The 14048-nt window shown below is 44.7% G+C and overlaps 1 protein-coding gene across 2 annotated transcripts; it reads left to right on the forward strand.

Moving 5' to 3' along the window:
* Window positions 1–1151: 1151 nt before the first annotated feature.
* zer1 (zyg-11 related, cell cycle regulator) lies at window positions 1152–13392 on the forward strand. 2 transcript variants are annotated; one of them, XM_062483988.1, is made up of 16 exons: window positions 1152–1294; window positions 2327–2525; window positions 2610–2760; window positions 3250–3692; window positions 4088–4261; window positions 4362–4476; window positions 6118–6264; window positions 6646–6819; window positions 7479–7694; window positions 8540–8581; window positions 9984–10103; window positions 10800–10915; window positions 11251–11439; window positions 12301–12398; window positions 12539–12641; window positions 12870–13392. In XM_062483988.1, exons 2-16 carry the CDS (start codon window positions 2359–2361, stop codon window positions 12949–12951), a joined length of 2337 nt encoding a protein of 778 aa, XP_062339972.1. In that variant the 5' UTR covers window positions 1152–1294; window positions 2327–2358; the 3' UTR covers window positions 12952–13392. The 2 variants fall into 2 exon arrangements, with proteins under 2 accessions (XP_062339972.1, XP_062339973.1); XM_062483989.1 differs by having other exon boundaries at window positions 1191–1294; window positions 2339–2525.
* Window positions 13393–14048: the final 656 nt, after the last annotated feature.

Genomic DNA, 14048 nt, shown 5'->3' on the forward strand with positions numbered 1-14048 from the left:
GCAGCCACATTCTTAAAATGCAAATGCATTTCTGGAAATGCATTTGCATTTTGGTGACGATTTGCTTCCATACCTTTGAAACAAGCTGAACCCCCTTGAAACAAGCTTTTCTAAGTAACAACGTTCTCACCGGCAGTATTATTAGCTAGATGGAATGGCGATTGAAACAGTACCATCTGCTAACTGAAAATATGCCCCCAAAAAACGTAAATAAGCTTGACATTTATTTAGGCGGAAATGGCTAATTCAAAAGAAGCTTGCTGGAAGCGATCATTGTCAGTAACAATGCCAAATACGACCAATTGATCTTAGACTAGAGCCCTGCACGGTGGAGAAGCTGACCTCAGTAAATTGTGCTACGAGCAAGCTAGTTGTGGTGGCTAGCCAAACTGTGAGGGGATTGTTTGAAAGCGCCGGAAATTAGAAAGTTTCTTTTGACATAAAGTTTAGGCTGTGGCACTGAAGCCAGCGACGCACCACACAAGCTTGAGTTTAATACATTATTTAATGTTACATTACTTACTGTACATGCAAGTCTTGATTTGCTTAAATGTACATGTATGATGCTGTTAGTACACGACGGCACGATAATCGCTGTATCGTGCAACATCTATGCACGTTGTATCCATGCGTCGTTGCTAACGTGTGCTGACGCTGTGACGTAGGCTAGCACTGAGTACCTTTTGTTGACAAAAGGCACTTTTTGCCACAAAAACGTAATTTCAATTTAAACCATGAAACGGAACGTAAATAAAAATGCAAGCAACTCAATCGCTAGCAAGACGAAACTTTTGACATCAACGTTGTCTATGTAGTCCAAAAATTGACTGATCCTTAGGGGTGGGAAAATAATAATAATAAGATATATGTGAGAGAACAATGGTTGTGCTCGCCGGCGTGAGCACACCCAATAATAATATATATGTGAGAGAACAATGGTTGTGCTCGCCAAAGGCGTGAGCACACCCAATAATAATAATAAGAATACTAACAAAAACAATAGGTTTCCTCCTACCGGAGGTACCCTAATAAATGGCCCGAGAAATGGCGTAATGCAGTGCATGCCTATATCACGATTTGTTTATAAATCTAGGATATATGTACTTTCCGGTAGGCTTTGCTAAACGAGACTCAGACCCCTGCCCGCTCTTCTTTTTGAGGGAATCAATTATTTGTTACACAGGTGAACCGGAAGTGGAGGTTGTTTTGTTGACATCGGACAGCCACCAAGAAAAATACCAAAACGATAGGTTAATTGAGTCAACCGAAACAATTGCCCGTGGCATAGGATAAGGTAACCATAAACGTTAGTAAAAAGCTAGTTGGATAGCTTTCTAATGCAACATTAGTGTGTTAGCAAGCTAGCGTTAGGAATATTGTCTTGGCTAGCTGCATTGCTTGCAGCAGTAGGTAGGTCCCATGCAAGAACTGTCTCTACTTAGTCTGACGCAATTGCAGCAAAATAATGTATTTAGCGAGTCCAGGTACGGAATTAAATGAACTGCGAGGTGGCAAGTAAACATGAGCCGATATTGCTAGTTGACAACATTGCAGAAGAACAACATTGCATCTGCAGCAAATAAAATGGCTGTCTAGATATACATCATTTTAGCTAGCTAGCCAACACAGTGACCTTTTTTCAAAACTGTAGATAAATCTTGAGGTGTATATGAATGACAACCCAAACTGTCTAGCTAGCTAGTTAAGATCTTTTCCTTCTAGGTAGTTCGCTAGGTAGTCTATCATGCATCACGTTAGCAGGTGTTGTTCTAGACTGACACAGGCTACTTTACTTTACTAACAGTAGCGTAACAGGCATTCGTATTGTGTCAAATGATCCGTTCGCTATTTCTGTATTGATGAGCATGATGAAAGCAATGGGTTTCGACATGAGAGAAAAATACATCTTTAAATCAGGATTAGCTGACTAGTTGTGTTTAGGTTTGACAATTGGCAAATGCTATAAAGGAAAATCCTTAAGCTGACAGACATTCTCTTTCGTCTTACCAAACATGTTCACATAAGATCTAAATTTACTAATGTGCAGGGCTTGTAGATAGCCAGCATCTTTTTTTAAATTAAAGTTTATTTCAAAACTTTTTAGCACTATATTTGGCTAAACAATCAAATTAACAAAATCTCACCCCCGTACATAGTTTTATGAACAGCATAATATCATGGTAAGTAGGCAGTGAAGGGATTTTTGTCTGTATCCTCTGAAAATGGCTTCTTGTTAATAGATTACTAGTCAAGAACAGAGCCCCTTTTAAGTACTTTGTTTTTCCTTGATTTGCAATGTAGAAGCTCCAATGCCTCTTGTGATAAGTTTCCGCCACAGGTGATAAAGGTGAAGCCGTGATGGCTGCCAAAGCAGGAGACGACCCAGACACCCTGATGGCTCTGTCTACGGCCTACTGCCTCAGGAACCTGAAGAGGACCATGTGTTACCAGGGAGACGGGGCCAAGCTCTGTCTGCGATCAGACGTCTTTCTTCCCAGTGAAATTTGTGACAAACTGGTCAACACGTATGTATAACCTAATGATTTGAAGTAGGTGTCTTGGTACATGGAGCTTGTGTGTAGGTACATGGAGCTGGTGTGTGTGTGCAGGTACATGGAGCTGATACACACAGACAGTAACTTTGAGCCAGAGGATGGCTTTTTCCAGCTGTTCTGGGATCCCAGAAGCACCCGTCTGACCAGGGTGCAGCTGCGGGAGGACTTGGTACGTGACCGGGACCTGGAGGCTATTGGCAAGCAGGTGGGATGCAACCATTCATAGAAACTTTTCCTGTAACAATACATCTAACTTTACAAGCAGGAATCTGTGTGTGTGTGTGTGTGTATGACTGTGGCTTGATAAATTAGGTGGATGTATTGCTCAGTGTCACGTGTGCACTGCACTAGTTATATGTAAAGGTCCATTTAGTGACCTGATGCTAATTTCAGCAACCCTGCTAAAAATATCAAATATGAATTGCAAACTACTGTCATTCTTTTGACATTTATTTTGATGTCAACAAAAGCATGCTGCACAAAGCATGGATGATGCATAGCCTATTCAGAATCCCTACCCATTTTATGGTGATTGATTTATAAGTTTATTTTGTCTTCTCAATGACATTTCTGGATTAAAAACTTTTTAGTAAATTAACCATTTAATCCTGACAATTTACATTTGCCAGGATCAACTGGCAAATCTGATTGTAGTCAAACAACTGTACTGATAAAGGGCTCTCATCTGTTCTAGGACCTGATAGAGCTTCATCTTACCTACTGCAACAACTTATCTGCACGCAGTCTGAAAACACTAAGCTGCTTCCGGCAGACCCTGATCTCCCTCAGTCTCTTCGGATGTAGCCACATCTTCTACCGGAAGGGAGGCGCGCCCCTGGCAAACGAGGACGATGAGGAGGAGAGCCCAGCGTCCAGGCAGGCGTTAGAAAAGGACTTCAGCTTCCAGGGCTTCAACCGCCTCCGTCTGCTGAACCTGGGCGGGCTGCCGGAGGAGGCTGATGTGGAGGCTCTGCTCCGGCCCCTAAAGGCCCTCACCGCCCTGGACCTGTCAGGGGTGCAGCTGGCTCGGACAGCCTTCCTGACCCAGTGGAAAGACAGACTGGCCTCGCTGGTTCTGTACAACATGGACTTGTCAGAGGAGCTAGTCACCACTGTGGTCAGACTGGCCCAACTCAGGTGAGCCTGGGGGATGATCATGGGTTGGGATAAGAAAGTTTAGAAGGAAGGAGGATGGGATATTGCCATTTAGAATCAGAATCAGAATATCATAAGCACACCTCCAAAAATAGGTATGGGGATGTTGTTTATTGTTAAAATACATAATTAGTACAGGGGAATGTCTGAGCTTGTTAGAGAATGAAGAGAAGTGTGTGGAGCAATGCATTTAGTACTAACCCAAACCCTAATACACAGGGCTGACACGGGGCTGACACACGTTTACAAAAAAACTGGCGTTAGTGTCTCTACAAAGTTATACACTTTACTAGCAACAGGGATTTTGAATATTGTATATGTGTTGTCTGTGTGTGTGTCTGTTGCATTCTCAATTTAACAACAGTTTTCCATCATAGGCACCTGGACATCTCTAGGGAGAGTCGGAGATCTTCTAAATTCAAGATGACTCGAAAGATCCTAACAGCCATTGTTCAAGGCCTGGTGAATATGGTCTCCCTGGACATCTCAGGACACATCATGCAGGACAACTGCACCGTGCCTCACTTTGAGGAGGCCGTGGGACGGCCAAGGTGGATTATTTTTAGATAAAGATGATCTGATGGATCATTTTCTATGTCTTGTATCTGGAGGGTTATTTAGCATGATCATGTCTCCTTCTCCCTCTTCTAGCACTGAGCCCTGTAAGAGCAGCATCTACCCTCTTCAGGAGCTGAAGAGGCCTCTGCAGTTTCTGGGGCTTTATGACACCACGCTGTGTAACGTAACTCACATCCCTGCATATAAGGTACATGTGAACGCAAACATTGTAGCTAAACTAATATTACACTCCGTAGCACATTCTTGCCATGTCACTTTAGTTGTCCAGAAGAACCTTGTGTTATACTGTGCACATTATAATATATTTATTTGACTTTTTAATTAATAAGTATAAAGTAGTTTTCAGGGAATTATGATACTAATATTACCTACCACCGCCATACATACAATTGTACAGTTGTTAAACATGATTCTCAGATCCATCTAGTAATATTTAAGATAATTTTGGTCCATCTAGTAATATACAAGATAATCTTGATCCATCTAGATAATCTTGTCATGTACATTTACATTTATTCATTTAGCAGACGCTTTTATCCAAAGCGACTTCCAAGAGAGAGCTTTACAAAGTGCATAGGTCACTGATCATAACAACGAGATAGCCACAAAACATTGCGAGTAGCCAAAGCATGAAGCACACATTGTGAACAACCAAAATAAGTGCCAAAGGGAAGAACCATAAGAGCATGTAGTTAAACAAGTTACAATTAAACAACATGAACTGCTATAAGTGCAGGTGTACCTGTGGAAAAAAGCAAGCAACAATAATAAAACAATATATCACAGCGAGTACAAAAATTTAAGTCAGTTACCACTAACCACAAGAGCAACAAGTCTCTAAGCAAGAGTCATTGTGATCCTTGAGGAAACTAACATCGGGTCAAGCGAACCATTCCTAAGTACCGTTGTACTCCCGGAACAAGTGCGTCTTGAGCCTTTTCTTGAAGGTGGAGAGACAGTCAGTGTCTCTGATGGAAGTGGGGAGTTGATTCCACCACTGGGGGGCCAGACAGGAGAAGAGCTTGTGTTGGGACCGGGCGGTCTTGAGCGGTGGGACCACCAGGCGGTTGTCTGAAGAAGACCGTAGGTGACGGGTGGGGGTGTAGGGCTGCAGGAGAGACTTGATGTAGATGGGTGCAGTCCCGTTCACTGCTCGGAAGGTCAATACCAGGGTCTTGAATCTGATACGGGCCATGATAGGTAGCCAGTGGAGAGAGATGAGGAGCGGGGTAACATGGGAGCGTCTGGGTAGATTGTAGACCAGGCGGGCCGCTGCGTTCTGAATCCTCTGAAGAGGGCGGGTTGCACATGCTGGGAGACCAGCGAGCAGCGAGTTGCAATAGTCCAACTTGGAGAGGACAAGTGCTTGGACTAGCAGCTGGGTGGAGTGCTCAGACAGGTATCTCCTGATCTTCCGGATGTTGTAGAGGGTGAATCTACACGACCGGGAGACCGCAGCAATGTGGGCCGTGAGGGAGAGCTCGTCGTCCATGGTAACCCCAAGGTTCCTGGCAGAGGATGAAGGGGTCACCGTCGCAGATCCCAGGGTGATTGAGAGATCGTGGGAGATGGAGGGTTTAGCCGGGATGATGAGAAGTTCTGTTTTGGCGAGGTTCAGCTGGAGGTGGTGCTCGGTCATCCAGGCCGAGCACCACCTCCAGTAATTGCAAATAAAAATAATTGCAAAAAGTACTTTTGCAAAAAGTAATTGCAAATAAAAATAATTGTCAACCAGAACCCATAGCTCTTATTCCTTGAATGCATTTTTGTTTATTTTGTGTTGGTATAAATATTGTTCTGAGCTTGTGTGCGTCACTGCTGTTTTCAGGTGACAGGTTCCAAGAATGAGGAGCAGGTTTTGAATGCCATTGAAGCCTACACAGAGTTCCGCCCTGAGCTGGCCCACAGAGCTATCAACCAGCTGTTCGACATTGCTAGGATACAGCACTGCAGCCAGCTGCTCAGAGCCCTGCAGGTTCTCTCCTCACACTAACCCTTAATGATGCAGGATCCCTCCACACACTCTCAAAGTAGCAGATTCACTCCTCAGACACTCTGCTTTTAATGTAGCACGTTTGAACTCAAAATCCAGTCAAGTCAAATCAGGCTTGGAACGTTTAAGGTTAGAAAGGCATATGGCATGAAATCAGCTGTTGCTACTTGTACCATAAAGAACAAAATTGTGTTCCGTTATATTCTTACATTCTAACAAAAAAGATTTAAAACATCTGAGTAGTTGAATAATTGTAGAACCAGTATATTTAATTAATATACATTATTATTAATTTTCAATGTCAAAGAAATGTCAGACTATCATGGGTTAGGGTCTAGTCTAACCCCGGTGGCGTCCTCTCAGCTTGTGATTGCAGCTCTGAAGTGCCACAAGTACGACAAGAGTATCCAGGTGACGGGCAGCGCAGCGCTGTTCTACCTGACCAACACTGAGTACCGCAGCGACCAGAGCGTGAGGCTGCGGCGGCAGGTCATCCACGTGGTGCTCAACGGCATGGAGCAGTACCAGGAGGTCACGGTGAGCAGGGTGGGGACCCAGGGTGGGGAGCAGTACCAGGAGCTCACGGTGAGCATGGTGGGGACCCAGGGTGGGGAGCAGTACCAGGAGGTCACGGTGAGCATGGTGGGGACCCAGGGTGGGGAGCAGTACCAGGAGCTCACGGTGAGCATGGTGGGGACCCAGGGTGGGGAGCAGTACCAGGAGCTCACGGTGAGCAGGGTGGGGACCCAGGGTGGGGAGCAGTACCAGGAGGTCACGGTGAGCATGGTGGGGACCCAGGGTGGGGAGCAGTACCAGGAGGTCATGGTGAGCAGGGTGGGAAACCCAGGATGGGGAACCACCATATTTTTCTAATCTATGAACTATACTATACTTAACCCTTGTGTTATCTTCGGGTCATTCTGATCCATCAGTCATTGTGACCCACCGTCGTATTGCTTTACCGCATACAAAAACAAAGTGAAGCATTTTCTTTTAACTGTCGGGCTGTCTCAGACCCCCCACATCACGAAGGTTAAAATAAAATGCTTTTTATTTGTTTTTGTATTGGGTAAAATTGGGTAAACACAACGATGGTTCGTTGTGAACCTTTGGGTCATGTGACCCGAAGGCAGCACAAGGGTTAAACTATCGATTATCCAAATATGCGGTTCATCTCCTCTCCTGCCTTTCTGCAGGTCCAGAGGAATTGCTGTCTGACGCTGTGCAACTTCAGCATCCCAGAAGAGCTGGAGTTCCAGTACGGCCGGGTCAACCTGCTCTTGCTGAAGATCCTGGAACCAGCCAGGCAAGACGAGTCCATCCAGCGCATCGCCGTGCACCTCTGCAATGCTCTGGTCTGCCAGGTTGACAACCAGCACAAGGAGGCTGTCGGCAAGATGGGCTTTGTCAAGGTACACATCCTCTTTATCTTGTTAAAACTTTGAGAATGTGCCTTGGGTGGTATTTTTAATCCATGTTTAACTTCGAAAACTTGGAAACTTTCTTTAAACTTCAGTGTTGGGTTAGATGATTGCAACTATAGCAATATAGTATGTCAATATTTTACACCTGAAATACAAAGAACAGCCAGCAGGGGGGGGGGTACAAACACCACAGTTTGGCACTAATTTCCCTGAGGGAAGAAACACACCAGATCAGGGTTATATAGGGTTAGGGTTACAGGTTACTTATATATAGGAGAACTGTAATCATTGATCCCAGACCTCTTAAATGAGACGATCGAGCACTCTCCTGGAGAATGTGAAGTGCCAACATATTACAAAGCACACACATAGCATGAATGAATACTATATCATAGGAAACATGACATGTTATACAAACAAAAATGTAAAATACATGAAGTTAATAAATAAAATATATACAACATTTTACAATGAATGGTACGCGAATATATGTGCGTTAAGAGTATATACATCACAAAACGTTGTTGAACAACTTTAATTAAAAAATTAAAGTATTTAACAGCAAGCTACTGGAAAATATTGGATTAACGAGAGGCTGTTATACTTACCTGCTTTACAGCAAGTTTGTCAAGCTAGTTCTGCGGCAGAGGTCAAGAGATAGTGGAGATGCTACTGGCTTGTAAGCTAGTTATGCAGCAACATTAAAGAGACAGTACAGACCACAAAGTATCTTAAAAAATGAACAACATAAAATGTGAGCCTGGTTTAGGGTTTTTTTTATAGTCATTTGTGGATTCATCATAGTTGACATGTCTTATGTTGCTTTTTCTTAGACAATGCTAAATCTGATCCAGAAAAAGCTACAAGACAGAATGGTGAGTCTAGTCCAGTATTTATTTTAGTCAACACATTTACCTCCCTGTTTTGTAAATCACTTTGTAAACCCATTTCCTAACTATACTGGATTTGTAGACTGCACCCTCCCACAGCCTGACACAAGTTAAACAGCTCTGGTCTGTGTGTGTGTGTCAGGTGTATCTAAGACCAGTGATCTGTGGTTAGAGTAGTATCTATATACAGCTATCCATTGTGGTTAGAGTAGTATCTATATACAGATATCCATTGTGGTTAGAGTAGTATCTATATACAGATATCCATTGTGGTTAGAGTAGTATCTATATACAGATATCCATTGTGGTTAGAGTAGTATCTATATACAGATATCCATTGTGGTTAGAGTAGTATCTATATACAGATATCCATTGTGGTTAGAGTAGTATCTATATACAGATATCCATTGTGGTTAGACTGGTGACTACGCCTTTGCGGTTGCTGTTCCTAGACTGTGGACCAGCTTTCCCCTCAGATCTGCCCTCTCATCTTCTCTTTAAGTCCAGGCTTAAAACATAATTTTATTCACTAGCATTTGACACCCCTTGATGTAATAGAATTTTGGTTTGATGTTGAATGCCTTCATCTTTATGTCGGTGTTTCCTGGATTTGAGATTTTTAGTCTGTGCAGCACTTTGGTCGACGTGGGTTGTTTAAAATGTTTTTTATAAATACACTTGTTGTTGTCAGAGTAGTATCGATATATAGTTATTGATTGTTGTTTGAGTACTAGGCTATCTATATGTAGTTATTTATTGGAGTAATTACTGTGGTTGGAGTAGTGTCTATATCTATTGTGGTTAGATTAGTGTCTATATAGTTCTATTAGAGTAGAATAGAGTATTATCTATATGCTAAAGTAGTATCTCTATGTTAAAGTAGTGTCTATATCTATTGTGGTAGTATCTATATGTAAGAGTAGTGTCCACAGAGTATCAATATATAGCCATTGGGTTATAGTTCTGGTATCTATATTTCTATATTTGTATTGGGGTCATTTGTGGGGCGTTGACGGGCAACGTCCCAAAAGCTGTGAGAAAAACACTGTTAAATTTACGAGGAGACAAGAACAATAAAATATGTTGCTTGGGAGAAACAGATAATATTTTTTTGCCAGCAATTAATAAAAAATAAAAACTAAGTGCGCATATAGTGATCTCAATAAATACAAATGTAATCCAATCCAAATAAAAAATGTGGTGCAAATTCAATATGTATTCTAAGAAATACAACTTGGCAAAACAAATTTTAAGGAAAAATGTTTTCTTAGTTGTCATCTTTTGTAATGCTCTTGCCAGTGTGACCAGGTGATGGAGTTCTCCTTTTGTAATGCTCTTGCCAGTGTGACCAGGTGATGGAGTTCTCCTTTTGTAATGCTCTTGCCAGTGTGACCAGGTGATGGAGTTCTCCTGGAGCGCCCTGTGGAACATCACTGATGAGACTCCAGACAACTGTCAGATGTTCCTCAGCTGTCGAGGCATGAGTCTGTTCCTGGACTGCCTGAAGGTTGGACACACTCACATCCATTCCTTTTTTAGCATACATTAATTTCAAGTAGGCAGGTACTTTATTCATACTCATAGGGTTGTCGCTTATTGCGACATAGCACCCAATATAAAATATTTTCAAACAAGAGAAGGGCAACAGGACATGGTAGTTTTGGGTTTGAATTAGTGTTGTCATGGTAGCATGTTTCAGTAGTCGGTACCAATACCAGTGAGCTGGGTTAAGGCAGGGCTGGGGTTAGGACAGGGCTTAAGGCAGGGCTGGGGTTAGGGCAGGGCTGGGGTTAGGACAGGGCTTAAGGCAGGGCTGGGGTTAGGGCAGGGCTGGGGTTAGGGCAGGGCTGGGATTAGGACAGGGTTTAAGGCAGGGCTGGGGTTAGGGCAGGGCTGGGGTTAGGGCAGGGCTGGAGTTAGGACAGGGGTTAAGGCAGGGCTGGGGTTAGGGCAGGGCTGGGGTTAGGACAGGGCTTAAGGCAGGGCTGGGGTTAGGGCAGGGCTGGGGTTAGGACAGGGCTTAAGGCAGGGCTGGGGTTAGGGCAGGGCTGGGGTTAGGACAGGGCTTAAGGCAGGGCTGGGGTTAGGGCAGGGCTGGGGTTAGGACAGGGTTTAAGGCAGGGCTGGGGTTAGGACAGGGCTTAAGGCAGGGCTGGGTTAGGGCTGGACTGTCACACCTCTCCTGGTTCTTCCTGACTCCTAGGAGTTCCCAGAAAAGCAGGAGCTTCACCGCAACATGCTGGGTCTGCTGGGGAACGTGGCAGAGGTCCGGGCCCTGAGACCACAACTCCTCACCCCAGAGTTCATCTCGGTCTTCAGGTAACAACTGAAATTCTGGATCTCGGCTGGTTAATCTTATGTGCTTGATTTGTCTGCTTGATAAAGCAGAACATGAGCTTATTACATGTTTTATGACTAAAGCCAAATCATTTTTATTCCCTCATGAAGATCTTAAAATTCTGTCTGATGTCAGGATTGTATATATGGCAGTGTACATGGTTAGGGTTAGCTTAGCTTTCATCTAACTATCACTGTACTACTTAATTTGTTTGCTGAAAATCAATGTTTGCAAAGTTATAAGTTGGTGTCAATTTACCAGTAATTTACATGTGCATAACGTTTAGTTTTATTGTGACTGTTTTGTGTGGTGGCAGTAATCTGTTGGACAGTAAGGCAGACGGTATCGAGGTGTCCTACAACGCGTGTGGCGTTCTCTCCCACATCATGTTTGACGGCCCTGAGGCGTGGGCCATGCTGGAGCCACAGAGGGACTCTGTCATGAAGAAGATGTGGGACGCAATCAAGAGCTGGGACATCAGCTCCCGGAGGAACATCAACTACAGGTGAGTCCAGACATGCCTAGCCCTAACCATGGGCCCTGAAATAACCAATAACCTCACAGTCCAGACATGCCTATCCCTAACCATGGGCCCTGAAATAACCAATAACCTCACAGTCCAGACATGCCTAGCCCTAACCATGGGCCCTGAAATAACCAATAACCTCACAGTCCAGACATGCCTAGCCCTAACCATGGGCCCTGAAATAACCAATAACCTCACAGTCCAGACATGCCTATCCCTAACCATGGGCCCTGAAATAACCAATAACCTCACAGTCCAGACATGCCTAGCCCTAACCATGGGCCCTGAAATAACCACACAGTCACGACATGGGTCAACTTTCAGAATTTGCTCAGGTCCTGTAAAATTATGTGCATAAAATACTTATTACTTTTTATATACTAATTAGTGCTCAGTCTGTTTTCTTTCTACCTAACTTTTCTGACATCTGCCAACTCTGTTGCCTGGTCAGATATAACATGTCCTTGATCATTATTCACTCAAGTAAATTCCTTTGTTCCTTGAAATACATGATCCTCACCTAAATTGACTACAGTTGCATGGGGAAGGGTATAGCTCAGTGGTAGAGCATGGGGATGTGTATAGCTCAGTGGTAGAGCATGGGGATGTGTATAGCTCAGTGGTAGAGCATGGGGATGGGTATAGCTCAGTGGTAGAGCATGGGGATGTGTATAGCTCAGTGGTAGAGCATGGGGATGGGTATAGCTCAGTGGTAGAGCATGGGGATGGGTATAGCTCAGTGGTAGAGCATGGGGATGGGTATAGCTCAGTGGTAGAACATTTTACTTAGGATAAAAAATATAAAAACATTAAGTGTGTGCTAAAGCTTTTCTCTCTTAGGTCATTTGAGCCGATTCTACGCCTGCTGCCTCAGGGCATCTCTCCTGTCAGCCAGCACTGGGCCACCTGGGCTCTGTACAACCTGGTGTCCGTCTACCGTGAGTACTGGAGCACATGCGCATGTTACAGTCTAATACACAGTAGGATAAATACATTCAAATGTTTAATACAACTTCCACATAATCCTTGTAAAACAAATCTATAAATGGTTCTGGTCCTCTTCTCCCTGTACTCTCAGCAAGTAAGTACTGCCCCCTGCTGATCAAGGAGGGCGGCATCGCTCTTCTGGAGAAACTGATGGAGCTGGAAACTTCACAAGAAGAGACCAAGAAAATGGCGAGGTATCACCTTCTGCTGTCTTACCTTCTCAAAAACTTTATTTTATTGTCGTTTGAACAATTATTATTCACCTCACACATACATGTGTTAGGGTTTGATGTATGAATTATTTGGGAAATGTAAAATTACTTAATGTTTTTAATTCCCAGGCTGTCACTGGCAAGATAGGAAGTGAAAATACAGTTGAAAGAAACTTAATGGTGATGAACCAGCTGATGTTGTTTCCACAGGAAAGTGATGGAGCAGTGTGAGAACTTCAAAGAAGACCCCATGGAGACCGGGCAGGAGGTCAACAATGGACAAAGAGGTTGACGTCACAATGACCGCACTGCCCCAATGAACTAAGGGAAAGCTGTAGGAGTCACTATCCACTCTCCACCAGGCTCTGTGTGCATCAGGACTATCCACTCTCCACCAGGCTCTGTGTGCATCAGGACTATCCACTCTCCACCAGGCTCTGTGTGCATCAGGTTGCTGTAGAGCACAACAGCTGAGTTTGTACTCTGGAATGCAACACTACAGGAAGTTCAGATGGGATTAAGGGTTGGTGTGTGAGTGTTGCTGTTGCATCATGGATTTGTTTTCTCCTATTTGATTGTTTTGTTTGTTATGTGTTTGTCCTTATGTGTGTCAGTTTTTAAGAAAGAACTGTAACAATAGAGGCGTGCGTGTGTAATGAGGAGTAAGACGCCATGGAGATGCTTGCTACTTATGAAAAGGAAACAGAAACATAAAGCTTTTTCCCCTCTCTCATTCAGTGTTTGTTATAGTGCAGTGAGAGGCCTGTCTTCATACAAGATTAGTTCCCAGCACAGTGGTCAAGAGTTTAGGTACCCCAATCCCCCCAGCCCCCCCTCAGCCTCCCCTCAGCCTCCCCTCAGCCTACCCCTCAGCCTCCCCTCAGCCTCCCCTCAGCCTCCCCCCAACCCCCCCTCAGCCTCCCCCTCAGCCTCCCCTCAGCCTCCCCCTCAGCCTCCCCTCAGCCTCCCCCTCAGCCTCCCCCTCAGCCTCCCCTCAGCCTCCCCCTCAGCCTCCCCTCAGCCTCCCCTCAGCCTCCCCTCAGCCTCCCCTCAGCCTCCTCCCAGCCCCCCCTCAGCCTCCCCCTCAGCCTCCCCCTCAGCCTCCCCCTCAGCCTCCCCTCAGTCTCCCCTCAGCCTCCCCCTCAGCCTCCCCCTCAGCCTCTCCAATCCTCCAGAGGATGATTGAAAGCCTCTGGTGGCAGGGCAGTCTGCTTCAGCACAACAGTGATCTTGGGACAGTGGTAGTTGTGACAGTACCAACAGTGACAATAATAACAGTGAAGTTGCCACCATCTGAAGTACACTGGAGAAGCAGTGTCACCACGACGACAGCGCTGCAGTCTTCCCGGATGGCGTGGGCAGGGACTACCCTGGCCTCTGTGCATTTTC

The sequence above is a fragment of the Osmerus eperlanus genome, chromosome 18 (genome assembly GCF_963692335.1).
Source record: "Osmerus eperlanus chromosome 18, fOsmEpe2.1, whole genome shotgun sequence".
Taxonomy (NCBI): domain Eukaryota; kingdom Metazoa; phylum Chordata; class Actinopteri; order Osmeriformes; family Osmeridae; genus Osmerus; species Osmerus eperlanus.